The sequence below is a fragment of the Oncorhynchus kisutch genome, linkage group LG2 (genome assembly GCF_002021735.2).
Source record: "Oncorhynchus kisutch isolate 150728-3 linkage group LG2, Okis_V2, whole genome shotgun sequence".
Classification (NCBI taxonomy): Eukaryota; Metazoa; Chordata; class Actinopteri; order Salmoniformes; family Salmonidae; genus Oncorhynchus; species Oncorhynchus kisutch.
The window spans coordinates 78,302,882-78,317,774 of NC_034175.2; the positions used below are offsets into that span (position 1 = coordinate 78,302,882).

Consider the following 14,893-nt stretch of genomic DNA (forward strand, 5'->3'; position numbering starts at 1 on the left):
CATTGGTTTTGTTGGTAGGCGTTGGGCCAGTAACTGAAAATTTGCTGAATCGAATCCCTGAGCTGACAAGGTAAAAAATCTGTCGTTCTGCCCCCTGAGCAAGGCAGTTAACCCACTGTTCCCCTGAACGAGGCAGTTAACCCACTGTTCCCCTGAACAAGGCAGTTAACCCACTGTTCCCCTGAACAAGGCAGTTAACCCACTGTGCCCCTGAACAAGGCAGTTAACCCAATGTTCCCCTGAACAAGGCAGTTAACCCACTGTTCCCCTGAACAAGGCAGTTAACCCACTGTTCCCCTGAACAAGGCAGTTAACCCACTGTGCCCCTGAACGAGGCAGTTAACCCACTGTTCCCCTGAACAAGGCAGTTAACCCACTGTTCCCCTGAACAAGGCAGTTAACCCACTGTTCCCCTGAACGAGGCAGTTAACCCACTGTTCCCCTGAACAAGGCAGTTAACCCACTGTTCCCCTGAACAAGGCAGTTAACCCACTGTGCCCCTGAACAAGGCAGTTAACCCAATGTTCCCCTGAACAAGGCAGTTAACCCACTGTTCCCCTGAACAAGGCAGTTAACCCACTGTTCCCCTGAACAAGGCAGTTAACCCACTGTTCCCCGGGCGCCAATGACGTTGATGTCGATTAAGGCAGCCCCCCCCCTGAACCTCTCTGATTCAGAGGGGTTAAATGCAGGAAGGACACATTTCAGTTGAATACATTCAGTTGTATAACTGACTAGGTATCCCTCTTTCCCTTTCCCTATACTGTGCTCAAATAGCCACAATAGTCTATAGGCTACTGTCTCATATTGTAAGGGTACAGCCTCAGTGTTCACTGTAAACACACACCAGAAGTTGCACAAAACATTCACATTTCCACTCACAAGACCTCCAGTTTTTTTCAGTGCCCTCAAAAATGGCTGCTTTTGTCTATGATTAGATGTGGTGATGATTAGTGGGGGGGGGGGGGGAAGCCCCCTGAACAGTCAGACACATTTCCTTCTGGGATATGAGTTTCAGCCTGTGATCATGGTTATAATGATACCTGTAATCAGTGATAAGCATGTGTTCTCAACTACCAATAACGTTTATTGAACAGAAATACATTGATCAGCTTCATAGATGTTGATGAATGTTTTATTTTTTTATTTTTACAATGCCACAATATCTGTGTGTGTGTGTGTGTGTGTGTGTGTGTGTGTGTGTGTGTGTGTGTGTGTGTGTGTGTGTGTGTGTGTGTGTGTGTGTGTGTGTGTGTGTGTGTGTGTGTGTGTGTGTGTGTGTGTGTGTGTGTGTGTGTGTGTGTGTGTGTGTGTGTGTGTGTGTGTGTGTGTGTGTGTGTGTGTGTGTGTGTGTGAGTGTGTGTGTGTGTGTGTGTGTGTGTGTGTGTGTGTGTGTGTGTGTGTGTGTGTGTGTGTGTGAGTGTGTGTGTGTGTGTGTGTGTGTGTGTGTGTGTGTGTGTGTGTGTGTGTGTGTGTGTGTGTGTGTGTGTGTGTGTGTGAGTGTGTGTGTGTGTGTGTGTGTGTGTGTGTGTGTGTGTGTGTGTGTGTGTGTGTGTGTCTGTGTGTGTGTGTGTGTGTGTGTGTGTGTGTGTGTGTGTGTGTGTGTGTGTGTGTGTGTGTGTGTGTGTGTGAGTGTGTGTGTGAGTGTGTGTGTGTGTGTGTGTGTGTGTGTGTGTGTGTGTGTGTGTGTGTGTGTGTGTGTGTGTGAGTGTGTGTGTGTGTGTGTGTGAGTGTGTGTGTGTGTGTGTGTGTGTGTGTGTGTGTGTGTGTGTGTGTGTGTGTGTGTGTGTGTGTGTGTGTGTGTGTGTGTGTGTGTGTGTGTGTGTGTGTGTGTCTGACTGGCTGACTGTGAGAAAACTGTCCCTATGTCAGCTGGTGAAACTGAGTGGTAGAAAAGCCCAAACGTGTCAAGGTCAGATAAAGCTGTGTTTCAGTCATCTCGTCTTCCACTGACTCTCTAACCCTGACCAAACACATGCAGGTCCAAGCCTGCTGCTTTGCCTGGTGCTGTGTCTGACCACCAGCTAACTGACAGACACAGCAGTAGGCCTATGGCAGCAGGACTAGCCTGTTGGTTATTTAATTATTTGTTACTATCTTTCTCCATGTGAGGGGCCCACTTCCGACCCGAGTTAAGAGTGTGCCCAAGTGAGGGGCCCGATTCCGACCCGAGTTAAGAGTGTGCCCAAGTGAGGGGCCCGATTCCGACCCGAGTTAAGAGTGTGCCCAAGTGAGGGGCCCGATTCCGACCCGAGTTAAGAGTGTGCCCAAGTGAGGGGCCCGATTCCGACCCGAGTTAAGAGTGTGCCCAAGTGAGGGGCCCGATTCCGACCCGAGTTAAGAGTGTGCACAAATGGAACGTTATGCCCTTTTTAATGCATTTTCTCTCTAGGTGTATTCTGAGGTTGAACTGAAGCATGAGAACATCATGCTATCCACCTGCTATTCGTTGGAGGGGGGGGGGGGTCAAAGAAATGAAGGTGTGTCTACAGACAAACTGTATTCTGACCTTGACTTAATTCCCTCATAATTCCACCACCTTTATGAATGATGATGAAACATTCTTTCAGGTTCCAAGTGGAACAAAATCTATGTTATTTTTTTACAATAAAAATAACACACCTGTAATTTACAAATTGATAAGAGCTATTGATAAGATCTATTGATAAGAGCTATTGATAAGTGCTATTGATAAGATCTATTGATAAGAGCTATTGATAAGAGCTATTGATAAGAGTTATTGATAAGAGCTATTGGTAAGAGCTATTGATAAGAGTTATTGATAAGAGCTATTGATAAGAGCTATTGATAAGAGTTATTGATAAGAGCTATTGGTAAGAGTTATTGATAAGAGCTATTGGTAAGAGCTATTGATAAGAGTTATTGATAAGAGCTATTGATAAGAGTTATTGATAAGAGCTATTGATAAGAGCTATTGGTAAGAGCTATTGATAAGAGCTATTGATAAGAGTTATTGATAAGATCTATTGATAAGAGCTATTGGTAAGAGCTATTGATAAGAGCTATTGATAAGAGCTATTGATAAGAGCTATTGATAAGAGCTATTGATAAGAGTTATTGATAAGAGCTATTGGTAAGAGCTATTGATAAGAGTTATTGATAAGAGCTATTGATAAGAGTTATTGATAAGAGCTATTGGTAAGAGCTATTGGTAAGAGCTATTGATAAGATCTATTGATAAGAGCTATTGATAAGAGTTATTGATAAGAGCTATTGATAAGAGCTATTGATAAGAGCTATTGATAAGAGTTATTGATAAGATCTATTGATAAGAGCTATTGATAAGAGCTATTGATAAGAGCTATTGATAAGAGTTATTGATAAGAGCTATTGGTAAGAGCTATTGATAAGAGCTATTGATAAGAGTTATTGATAAGAGCTATTGGTAAGAGCTATTGATAAGAGTTATTGATAAGAGTTATTGATAAGAGCTATTGGTAATAGCTATTGATAAGAGCTATTGATAAGAGCTATTGATAAGAGCTATTGGTAAGAGCTATTGGTAAGAGCTATTGATAAGAGCTATTGATAAGAGTTATTGGTAAGAGCTATTGGTAAGAGCTATTGGTAAGAGCTATTGATAAGAGTTATTGATAAGATCTATTGATAAGAGCTATTGATAAGTGCTATTGATAAGATCTATTGATAAGAGCTATTGATAAGAGTTATTGATAAGAGCTATTGGTAAGAGCTATTGATAAGAGTTATTGATAAGATCTATTGATAAGAGTTATTGATAAGAGCTATTGATAAGATCTATTGATAAGAGCTATTGATAAGAGCTATTGATAAGATCTATTGATAAGAGCTATTGATAAGTGCTATTGATAAGATCTATTGATAAGAGCTATTGATAAGAGTTATTGATAAGAGCTATTGATAAGAGCTATTGGTAAGAGTTATTGATAAGAGTTATTGATAAGAGCTATTGATAAGTGCTATTGATAAGATCTATTGATAAGAGCTATTGATAAGAGCTATTGATAAGAGTTATTGATAAGAGCTATTGGTAAGAGCTATTGGTAAGAGCTATTGATAAGATCTATTGATAAGAGCTATTGATAAGAGCTATTGATAAGAGTTATTGATAAGAGTTATTGATAAGAGCTATTGATAAGATCTATTGATAAGAGCTATTGATAAGATCTATTGATAAGATCTATTGATAAGAGCTATTGATAAGTGCTATTGATAAGATCTATTGATAAGAGCTATTGATAAGAGTTATTGATAAGAGCTATTGGTAAGAGCTATTGATAAGAGCTATTAATAAGAGCTATTGATAAGAGCTATTGATAAGAGCTATTGGTAAGAGCTATTGGTAAGAGCTATTGATAAGAGTTATTGATAAGAGTTATTGATAAGAGCTATTGGTAAGAGCTATTGATAAGAGCTATTGATAAGAGTTATTGATAAGAGCTATTGGTAAGAGCTATTGGTAAGAGCTATTGATAAGATCTATTGATAAGAGCTATTGATAAGAGCTATTGATAAGAGTTATTGATAAGAGTTATTGATAAGAGCTATTGATAAGATCTATTGATAAGAGCTATTGATAAGATCTATTGATAAGATCTATTGATAAGAGCTATTGATAAGTGCTATTGATAAGATCTATTGATAAGAGCTATTGATAAGAGTTATTGATAAGAGCTATTGGTAAGAGCTATTGATAAGAGCTATTAATAAGAGCTATTGATAAGAGCTATTGATAAGAGCTATTGGTAAGAGCTATTGGTAAGAGCTATTGATAAGAGTTATTGATAAGAGTTATTGATAAGAGCTATTGGTAAGAGCTATTGATAAGAGCTATTGATAAGAGTTATTGATAAGAGCTATTGGTAAGAGCTATTGATAAGAGCTATTGATAAGAGCTATTGATAAGAGCTATTGGTAAGAGCTATTGATAAGAGCTATTGATAAGAGTTATTGATAAGAGCTATTGATAAGAGCTATTGATAAGAGCTATTGATAAGAGCTATTGATAAGAGCTATTGATAAGAGCTATTGATAAGAGCTATTGGTAAGAGCTATTGATAAGAGCTATTGATAAGAGCTATTGATAAGAGTTATTGATAAGAGCTAGGTAACTGAGTAAGCCGATTGGATCAGGGGATTTGTTCATATAAATAACAAATAGTTTCAGATCTATTTTACCTTCTAACCCTAACCCTAACCCTAACCCTAACCCTAACCCTAACCCTAACCTTAACCCTAACCCTAACCCTAACCCTAACCCTAACCCTAACCCTAACCCTAACTCTAACCCTAACCCTAACCCTAACCCTAACCCTAACCCTAACCCTAACCCTAACCCTAACCCTAACCCTAACCCTAACCCTAACCCTAACCCTAACCCTAACCCTAACCCTAACCCTAACCCTAACCCTAACCCTAACCCTAACCCTAACCCTAACCCTAACCCTAACCCTAACCCTAACCCTAACCCTAACCCTAACCTTATGATCACTGGAGACAAATGTGACAGCAGTCATAGGATGACTGGACCGTAATCATCCATGATTAGTGATTATCAGGGTAGATTTATGGGACTATTGATCAACTCCTATTAGACTTCCATGATTAGTGATTATCAGGGTAGATTTATGGGACTATTGATCAACTCCTATTTCACACTTTTCTCACCTTCCAATATTTCATGGATTGAACAATTGAAAATGTCAACTTTCAGGATCAATCAAACCACTATTTTTTTTATTCACCAATATATTTTGTGTGTAAAGGTCCAAACCTGTTTTTATTATTATTCATAAATAGATTCCTAACTCTAAAAAAATATACAATCTTTTTTTATTTGATTTTTATTTAACTACCAATTGGTGCTGAAAAGGAGATGAATATGTGTGTATTTACATGGCTTTCTGTCATTGATACATAATATTCTGAACTGTTCTCCAATTGAAGGTACACAAAATGTAATTTAATAAATGTACTGAAAACCCTTTTGAATGAAAACTCCACAAGACAATGTGTTGCCCAGCAATTGGGAGCGTTTTCAATGGTTGAATTAAATGTATTCAGCGGGCACAAGCTAACCAGGCCTGCAAAATCCGTTCACACCTCCATACAGTAAATCTGAAAACCAACTACTAAGAAGTACATAGGAAAGGTGTACATTTTCTGAGTCTGAATTAGGCGCTAACATTTTCCTTTCAATTTGCACGCCCTATAATCCCGTTTCAATCCCACATGACACTGGAAACCAATCACAGCCTAGTCAACTGTAGCCCTGTCCAATCACAGCCGTGTCAACTAACCCCTGTCCCTCCCCATTTCTCAGTCAATCAGACTTTGATCCGGTAATATATCTTTACGGTCCCATATGGGTTTACTTTCACAAAGATAAAGACACAGTGCCTTTCATTAGTTTAGCAGATAGTCTGACTAATTACATCATACCATTGAAAACCTTGTTGTTACTATGCAACGCTGGCATTCATAACGGTGAATTTGAAATGGTGGAAACCCTCGATCATAGGCCTACTTTTAAATGAAGACAAAACGGATTTTCTACATATACTTGACTATTCTGGATATATTTTGACTGAAAATAGTCATTGGTGTCCTGTAGGCAAAATATTTGCCCGAGAAAATGTAGCCTGACATTTGTTAGAAAAATAAAGGTTTGAGTGGATGTTAAAATAAGAATTAATATTAAGGTGAAATTAAGGTGAGATTTTCGATTCATATTTTGTGGTTGGTACTCTTGTCGTAATAAAAATATAATACAAGGTAGGCTATATTATAATTCATAATATGAAAAAAATATATAAACATAGCTTATAGCATTTCTTAAAGAAACAAGTCGTTTACATTTCTGATACTACTCTCCGTATAATTATGTTATATTCATATTAAATTCCATACAAAGATTCAACCATTTTAATGCCAACCACATTTATGTTTGGTGAAAAAAAGACCTAATTCCATTTTCACTTTGATTTTAAAACGTGTGGATGGGTGACTGAAACAGCAAACTTGGTCTTATGAAGTGGCGTAAAGTACTTACGTGGTTAAGTAAAAATAAGTCAATCATTTCTAATAAAGGTTTTTTTGATAGTATTTTTGATAATGTTTACTTTTACCTCACTACTTTCCTAAAGAGAATGATGTATTTTTTACTCCAAACATTTTCCCTGACACTCAAAATTAGTAGCAGGACAGGAAAATGGTCTAATTCACGCACTTAAAGAGACAATACCTGGTCGTCCCTACTGCCTCTGATCTGGCAGACTCACTAAACAGAGAACATCCCTGGTCGTCCCTACTGCCTCTGATCTGGCAGACTCACTAAACAGAGAACATCCCTGGTCGTCCCTACTGCCTCTGATCTGGCAGACTCACTAAACACAAATGCTTTGTTTGTAATGTCTGAGTGTTGGAGCGTGCCCCTGGCTATCCGTAAATAACAAAAACAAGACAATTGTGCGGTCTGATTTGCTTAATATAAGGACTTTGAAATCATTTATACTTTTAATTTGACTTTGGATAATTAAGTATATTTTAGCATTTACATGTACTTTTGGTACATAAATATATTTAAAACCAAATACTTTTTTACTTTTGCAAGTAGCAGTTTACTGGCTGACTTTCTCTTTTATCTGAGTAATTTTCTAATAAAATATCTTTACTTTTACTCAAGTATGAAAATTGGGAACTTTTTCCCAACAAAGTGCACCCAACAAAGTCAAAAAATTGAATCAACAAAAGATGTAACGTTAATTATTATTTGTGGTATAAAGATGATTTATATCGCTGGATATTAGGCCACTTCTTCCTCGACGACAGAATTTGTGGACATGTCAATCAAAAATGCTGTATTTATGTTGTCTTTAAATGGAAAGGTCTAGAATCTATCAAAAAAAAGATGAATGAGAATGGACAGCAGGAATGCGTAATGTTCAGAATCTAAATGATATAGGCCTTTCACTCACTGCACGGGCTCGTAGTATTCCTAGGCTGCTGCTTCCTAGAAAGGTGACAAATACATTTCCATAAACGATAGGTTAAATTTGAGCTTCATCTTTCTCCATTGGGTTATTTGTATTGTGTTACGTGCATTGTGATATTTTCTATTATGGAAAGAAATCACTGTGATGTCACGGATGGAAGACTGTTTTAGTTTTTTTGACTTTAACTATTTGTTTCATCTCCTATATAGGCCTAAAAAATACTTTTTCAGCTATCGAGCTCCACCCTTATACTAGATGGATGAATTAAGGTCACTAATTCGTAAGGAACTCCCCTCACCTGGTTGTCTAGGTCTTACTTGAAAGAAAAAACTAAAACCTGCAGATACTCTGCCCTCCGTGGAATAAGTTTGACACCTGCTATAAAGTCCCCAAACACGCAGCCCAATTCTGATCTGATTGGTCAAAAGACCAATTAGTGGAAGAAGATGAGCCAATCAGAGGCAGGTTTGGGGGGGCGGGTTTGGGGAGGTTCGACCGAGTTGGGACGTCCCAAGGATCCCGTTTATACATTTCCGAGGTTCAATTGCAGAGCGTTGTGAGAAAAGTTGCCAGTTTCAGGTGGGGACGAATCGCAAAGGAAGCAGAGGAGCGACTGGCACCGCACGGCACGGACGGACAAATTAGAACAAAAACAAAAATTACAACCTAAAACAACTCTAATCCAGCAATCAGAACCCAGAAGAATAATTCGAGTTGGTGTAAAGTCTTAGGAAAAGTACACAATGGCAAAATCTAAGAACTTTGGAATCGACGCGCTGTTGGCGCACCGGGTGGACCGAGACAGCTCCCAGGGACTGTGTTCTGAGGACAACCCATTCTCGTGCCGCCGGTCGGAGACCCAATCCCAGCGGAGGACCACCAGCGGTATCCACATTCAGACCGGGAATATCCCCAAACCGGGTCTATTGAATTTCTCTCACCAGGGACTGACCCAGCTGTCTCAGGGGGCCATCCCTGGAATGTATCCCACCCACATGTACCCCGTCGCGGCTCTGAGTGGCCAGCACACAGCCTTCGCCTATCCCAGTTTCGCCCAGCCGTACCCGGAGCATCTAAGGGCAGCAGTTATGGCTGGGTTTCCTCTAGAACACTGGATTAGAGCTGGAATGATGATGCCAAGACTCGGAGACTATGGTGGCAAGTAGCTTTCAGGCGTCTCATTTGTCATTCTTTGAATATAATTGAAGTGTCTCTCTCTACCACTGTTCATAATAGCTATAAAATATATTGTGTGAAAATAAAGTAGTTGTAAATAAATTATTGAAACAGAATGTTGTCTTTTGCTTATTAAACCTAATTACTGTATTGGTGCTGCATAATTTCGGTTTATTTTATTTAAATTATTTAGCCGTTAAAATTTCGTTGAACAATATGTCGAATTTACTACATTGTAGGAGGACGCACTAAATAAATAAAATATTATTTTCATGTCTTAGATTTTGCTGTTCTTTTTCTGAATTAATTAAAAAATAATGGATTTGTAAATGATTCGTTTTAAATGCAGATATTATCTAGAATAAGCAGTCAAAACACACAAAAAATAAGTTGTCATTGCATCTTTCAGGCGATCTTGAGTATCATTGGACCAGTAGCCCATTTACTCCTGAGCCATAATCACATCTCTGTCATGATTTACCTTTAGTCATAAATAACATTTTAATTAATAGGCGATAGCCAAAGTGTGAGTTTATTATTATTATTACAATATACAATAAAGAAACACCTGATGCAATATGTCCACTTCATCAACAAAGTCCCGCTATTGAAATTTTCATTAATTTAATGGCATTCTGTTGAGTTTTATAGCCCTGCTAAAGCCATATCACCGTGTCCTCAGGCCAACTGTAAACCAAAGTCCAATAAAACTGATATCATCAGAAAGGACGGCTTTTAAAGATGAAAATGTTTATATCTCAGCCCCATCATCCTCCCGAAGAGCAAGAACCTGAAATAAATGTGACATAAATAAACCATAGATTATTATCATTATAACTATTTTATAATAACTATTATTATTATTAGTAGTAGCAGTAGTAGTAGTAGTAGTAGTAGTTTAACATGTGATAATAACCTCTCTCTCATGGTCTCCACTCCAGCCTCTTCTCAGGCCAGTCTGATGGGAAAGTGTCGTAGGCCCAGAACAGCCTTCACCAGTCAACAGCTACTACAGCTGGAGAACCAGTTCAAACTCAACAAATACCTGTCCAGACCTAAACGCTTTGAGGTGGCCACCTCTCTCATGCTCACAGAGACACAGGTGAGCATGATGATCCCTGAACTGATTTTCAATCCTTTTTTTTTTGTGTGCAATTGTGTGAAAAGTTTATTATTTTATGTGTCAGGGACCATGCCCAATAAATATTGCTCCAGATTTAGCTACATAGCTCATATCCATCTGCAGTCCCATAGAGATAACAGTTGGATAAATGTCTATTCATGCCGTAAAACTTTAGACCCACTGAAATGAGCCGCAGGTTGTTTTGACTGACATGTTTATCCTCGCGTAACTGTCGTGTTCCGTTCAGGTGAAGATCTGGTTCCAGAACAGGCGGATGAAGTGGAAGCGGAGCCGCAAGGCTAAGGAGCAGGCAATCAAGGGCCAAGGTGACTCCGACTGTCCCCACGGGGGGAAGCAGGGCAGCAATACCGGGTCTGGAGACACCCGTAACTCTGGTACCCCGGACGATGAAGATGAGGAGGATCTGGGAGCAGGGGAAGAAGATGATGTGTTAAGTGCTGATACCGTAGGAGCTGGAGTGGGTTTACTGTCTCACCCTACACATTTCCTGAGGCACACTGCGACAGAGCTCAGCTATAGTTCTCATGGTTCCTACTCAGACAATGAACTAGAGGACAGTGGGCCTGGACTGGAGAGAAGGGTTGGGGTGGGGTTATGAGGACAGTAGGCCTGGACTGGAGAGAAGGGTTGGGGTGGGGTTATGAGGACAGTGGGCCTGGACTGGAGAGAAAGGTTGGGATGGGGATATGAGGAGAGTGGGCCTGGACTGGAGAGAAGGGTTGGGGTGGGGTTATGAGGACAGTGGTCCTGGACTGGAGAGAAGGGTTGGGGTGGGGTTATGAGGAGAGTGGGCCTGGACTGGAGAGAAGGGTTGGGGTGGGGTTATGAGGACAGTGGGCCTGGACTGGAGAGAAGAGTTGGGGTGGGGTTATGAGGACAGTGGGCCTGGACTGGAGAGAAGAGTTGGGGTGGGGTTATGAGGAGAGTGGGCCTGGACTGGAGAGAAGGGTTGGGGTGGGGTTATGAGGACAGTGGTCCTGGACTGGAGAGAAGGGTTGGGGTGGGGTTATGAGGAGAGTGGGCCTGGACTGGAGAGAAGGGTTGGGGTGGGGTTATGAGGACAGTGGGCCTGGACTGGAGAGAAGAGTTGGGGTGGGGTTATGAGGACAGTGGGCCTGGACTGGAGAGAAGGGTTGGGGTGGGGTTATGAGGACAGTGGGCCTGGACTGGAGAGAAGGGTTGGGGTGGGGTTATGAGGACAGTGGGCCTGTCCTCATAACCACTATATGGGGAATAGGGTGCCATTCAGGACGTAAACAACATTTTCTCCACACTCACCAGCAGGTATCATCATCAACAGTCATGACTAGTGATGAAGACTGAGAATGTTATCCAAAGTAGGCTACTACTAACTACTCACCTCATCTGTGGCCCTAAGACATTCCGCAATGAGTGGTTAGAACACCTCAGCTGTGGCCCTAAGACATTCAGCAATGAGTGGTTATAACACCTCAGCTGTGGCCCTAAGACATTCAGCAATGAGTGGTTATAACACCTCAGCTGTGGCCCTAAGACATTCAGCAATGAGTGGTTATAACACCTCAGCTGTGGCCCTAAGACATTCAGTAATGAGTGGTTATAACACCTCAGCTGTGGCCCTAAGACATTCAGTAATGAGTGGTTATAACACCTCAGCTGTGGCCCTAAGACATTCAGCAATGAGTTGTTATAACACCTCAGCTGTGGCCCTAAGACATTCAGCAATGAGTGGTTATAACACCTCAGCTGTGGCCCTAAGACATTCAGCAATGAGTGGTTATAACACCTCAGCTGTGGCCCTAAGACATTCAGCAATGAGTTGTTACAAATAGTTATTCTTTTTATGCTCCTCGTAGTTTTCTCTCTATCAAATGTCACACGTTTTGTGTTTTGTCCATTCTGGTCATAGTTGTGTGTCCAAAAACACCTCTTGTTTAACAATTTTCATTACATTCAACAAGGATACCAACAATGACACCATTTTGTATTTGTATTTATTACAGATCCTGGGTTCGAGCTAAATAAAGTCAGTTATACCATGTTAAAAACATTACAATACATTCATAACAGATTTCACAACACATTAATAAGTCCACTAAGCTATTTTCTTTCATACATCCACCCAATTTTTTGTCATACTTTCACTGCCAATATTGGCCCTGAATAGCACTGTTTGTCAACAACAACAAAAAACTCTCACAACAAAAAAAAAGGATTGCATGCATCCAATATTGTATTTGAGGCCACATGTTGGAATTTTTGGATGACATTTACTGCAGTGGTCTAAATCGGGGCCAAAGGGATTCTGGGTAGTCTGAAACAAATCTACTTTGAAACAAAAGTATACACCTCACACACATAGTTGTGGGTTTAACAAAAAGATGACGTCTGCACCATGTCAGATATAGAGTTGAAATGTATTCAACCTTGAGTTTGCATCCCAATATTACACTTTATATACATCACATATGTTGAAATATAACCTTTGGACATAGAAACAAGCGTATTTAAAATTTAAATTAAAATGTATTGTGAAAAATGTTAATTACATTCCACCCATGAGGCCACTAGAGGGCAATTTGGTCATTTGACTGCAGGAAAGGGATGTAAAAAAAAAAACACACAAAAAAAACCCAAACACGATCATTTTAATGCAACTTAACGAAGCCGACCCAACTCTGAACAAGATATGACCTGTTACTTTAACACTAAGGTGTGAAGGTGTGTAAATCATCCTTGAACCTTGCATTATCTAGGTAAATCGCAAATGATATTCTGTCATGTTATGATGTATTGTTATTTAAGTTATTTAAACCCTTTTGATTTCTAAGTCATATATTTAATGTTAGACTAGGTGCTCTTATGTTGCTTTTTCAATGTTGTCGATGTGAGGAAAAATAATAAGGAAAGAAAAAGAGTACTCATAAAATGCAATGTTGTAATTGCAAAACCTCAAACAGGAGTGACTCCTAACCTTTCTTCCTATTCTACTTCAGTCAGAATCTATGATTATTATTATTTGACCCTGCTGGTCATCTATGAACATTTGAACATCTTGGCCATGTTCTGTTATAATCTCCACCTGGCACAGCCAGAAGAGGACTGGCCCACCTCTCATAGCCTGGTTCCTCTCTAGGTTTCTTCCTAGTTTCTGGTCTTTCTAGGGAGTTTTTCCTAGCCACCGTGCTTCTACACCTAGATATCAGCTGATGTAAGAAGGGCTTTATAAATACATTTGATTTGATATAGTATTTATTAACTTACTGTATGTCATTTTACATCTTTATGGGAAGAAATTATACACATTAAATATTCTGTTTATTATCTGAAATGACTGCTCAAGCTCCTATTTTAAGTAGACCTATTGCAAAAGATTAGCATTTCCTTGTGTATTCTGCAGTGACGTAAGGCAACAGGCTAATCTAAGAAGGGTCCCGGTGTTACACATTGAAATGCACATCCACTCTCTTCATCACCATCTGCGCCAGTCCACCACTCTCATGTCTTGTTTAACCTCCAGATGACACAGAAAAGTATTTTAACACACAAGAGGAATCTACACTGCATAGTAAACACTGTGCTTGGAGAGAGGGACAATTTATGACCATGGCTTTCAAATATGAATTACAGAGGCAGGTTTACTGATAAGTCAAATAATTAAATTAATGAAAGGGAAGTAAAAAAAAAAAACGGAAATCTCCTGATGGTGATGTCAGCAAGCCCATTTAATTCGTGGAAAAGTAAATTATGATTATCTCAGAGTAAATGGGACTTTACTAGGAGCAGTGTAAGAGGCAGTGATTAAATATATAACCACGACTCCACATCACAGAAGTAGAATGAGATTCTATTTATTGTCCCGTATCCTCCATCTACCGGCGCTCTGGGTCACCAGGCTGCTCATTATAACGCTCACCTGTCACCACCGTTACGCGCACCAGCGCCTCACCTGGACTCCATCACCTTGTTGATTACCTTCCCTATATCTGTCACTCCCTTTGGCTTCTTCTCCAGACGTTATTGTTTCTGTTCCGTTGTTGGCGCGTGTTTCTTGGTTTTGTCGTTAAATTATACCCTTCCTGTACTTGCTTCCCGACTCTCAGCGTAGTTACACGTTAAATATCTATGGTCCACACTCTCCAATAACATGTTCATCTTTTGATTGAATGCTTTTCCCTCCCCTTCTTTCGTCACATATTGAGGAAATTAATTGTAAAATGTTAGTTTTTTCCCCCTCATTCATAAGGGAAATTTCACAGGCACATATTTTTCAATTGCAACTATAGTCTGTGTCTGTATGAAGACTTACCAGTAAATTATGTATGATCCCCAACAGAAAGGCTGCAAAAAAAAATGAATAGCGCATTTCGCAAACGAATGACAAATGTCCCTCTCAGGTGCCGTCGTTGCTATGGAGGCAAATATTCTGTCCTAATATTGAAACTGGAGTATACTTACCCTGGCATAAATAGTGAACTAAATGTTTATTGTATCGTATTTAAATGAGGTATGTCTATGTTATATTTAAGATTATACCAAAAATTAAATGGCTGTAAATTCTTGTCCAAAATATAGTCAGTGGTGCAACTTTTACTTGCTA

The 14,893-nt window shown here is 39.7% G+C and overlaps 1 protein-coding gene across 2 annotated transcripts; it reads left to right on the forward strand.

Annotated features, from left to right (window-relative positions):
• Positions 1–8,586: 8,586 nt before the first annotated feature.
• On the forward strand, positions 8,587–12,300 carry LOC109883256 (motor neuron and pancreas homeobox protein 1). 2 transcript variants are annotated; one of them, XM_031801808.1, is made up of 3 exons: positions 8,587–9,156; positions 10,068–10,272; positions 10,541–12,300. In XM_031801808.1, exons 1-3 carry the CDS (start codon positions 8,738–8,740, stop codon positions 10,910–10,912), a joined length of 996 nt encoding a protein of 331 aa, XP_031657668.1. In that variant the 5' UTR covers positions 8,587–8,737; the 3' UTR covers positions 10,913–12,300. The 2 variants fall into 2 exon arrangements, with proteins under 2 accessions (XP_031657668.1, XP_020330875.1); XM_020475286.2 differs by having other exon boundaries at positions 8,587–9,152; positions 10,112–10,272.
• The last annotated feature ends 2,593 nt before the right edge of the window (positions 12,301–14,893 follow it).

Bases quoted from the DNA above. Each gene is read 5' to 3' on its own strand.
- LOC109883256 (XM_031801808.1), top strand. From the start codon at position 8,738: ATGGCAAAATCTAAGAACTTTGGAATCGACGCGCTGTTGGCGCACCGG. The intron at 9,157-10,067 runs GTAGCTTTCAGG...TAGTAGTAGTAG, and splicing joins CTCGGAGACTATGGTGGCAA to TTTAACATGTGATAATAACC. The intron at 10,273-10,540 runs GTGAGCATGATG...TGTTCCGTTCAG, and splicing joins TCATGCTCACAGAGACACAG to GTGAAGATCTGGTTCCAGAA.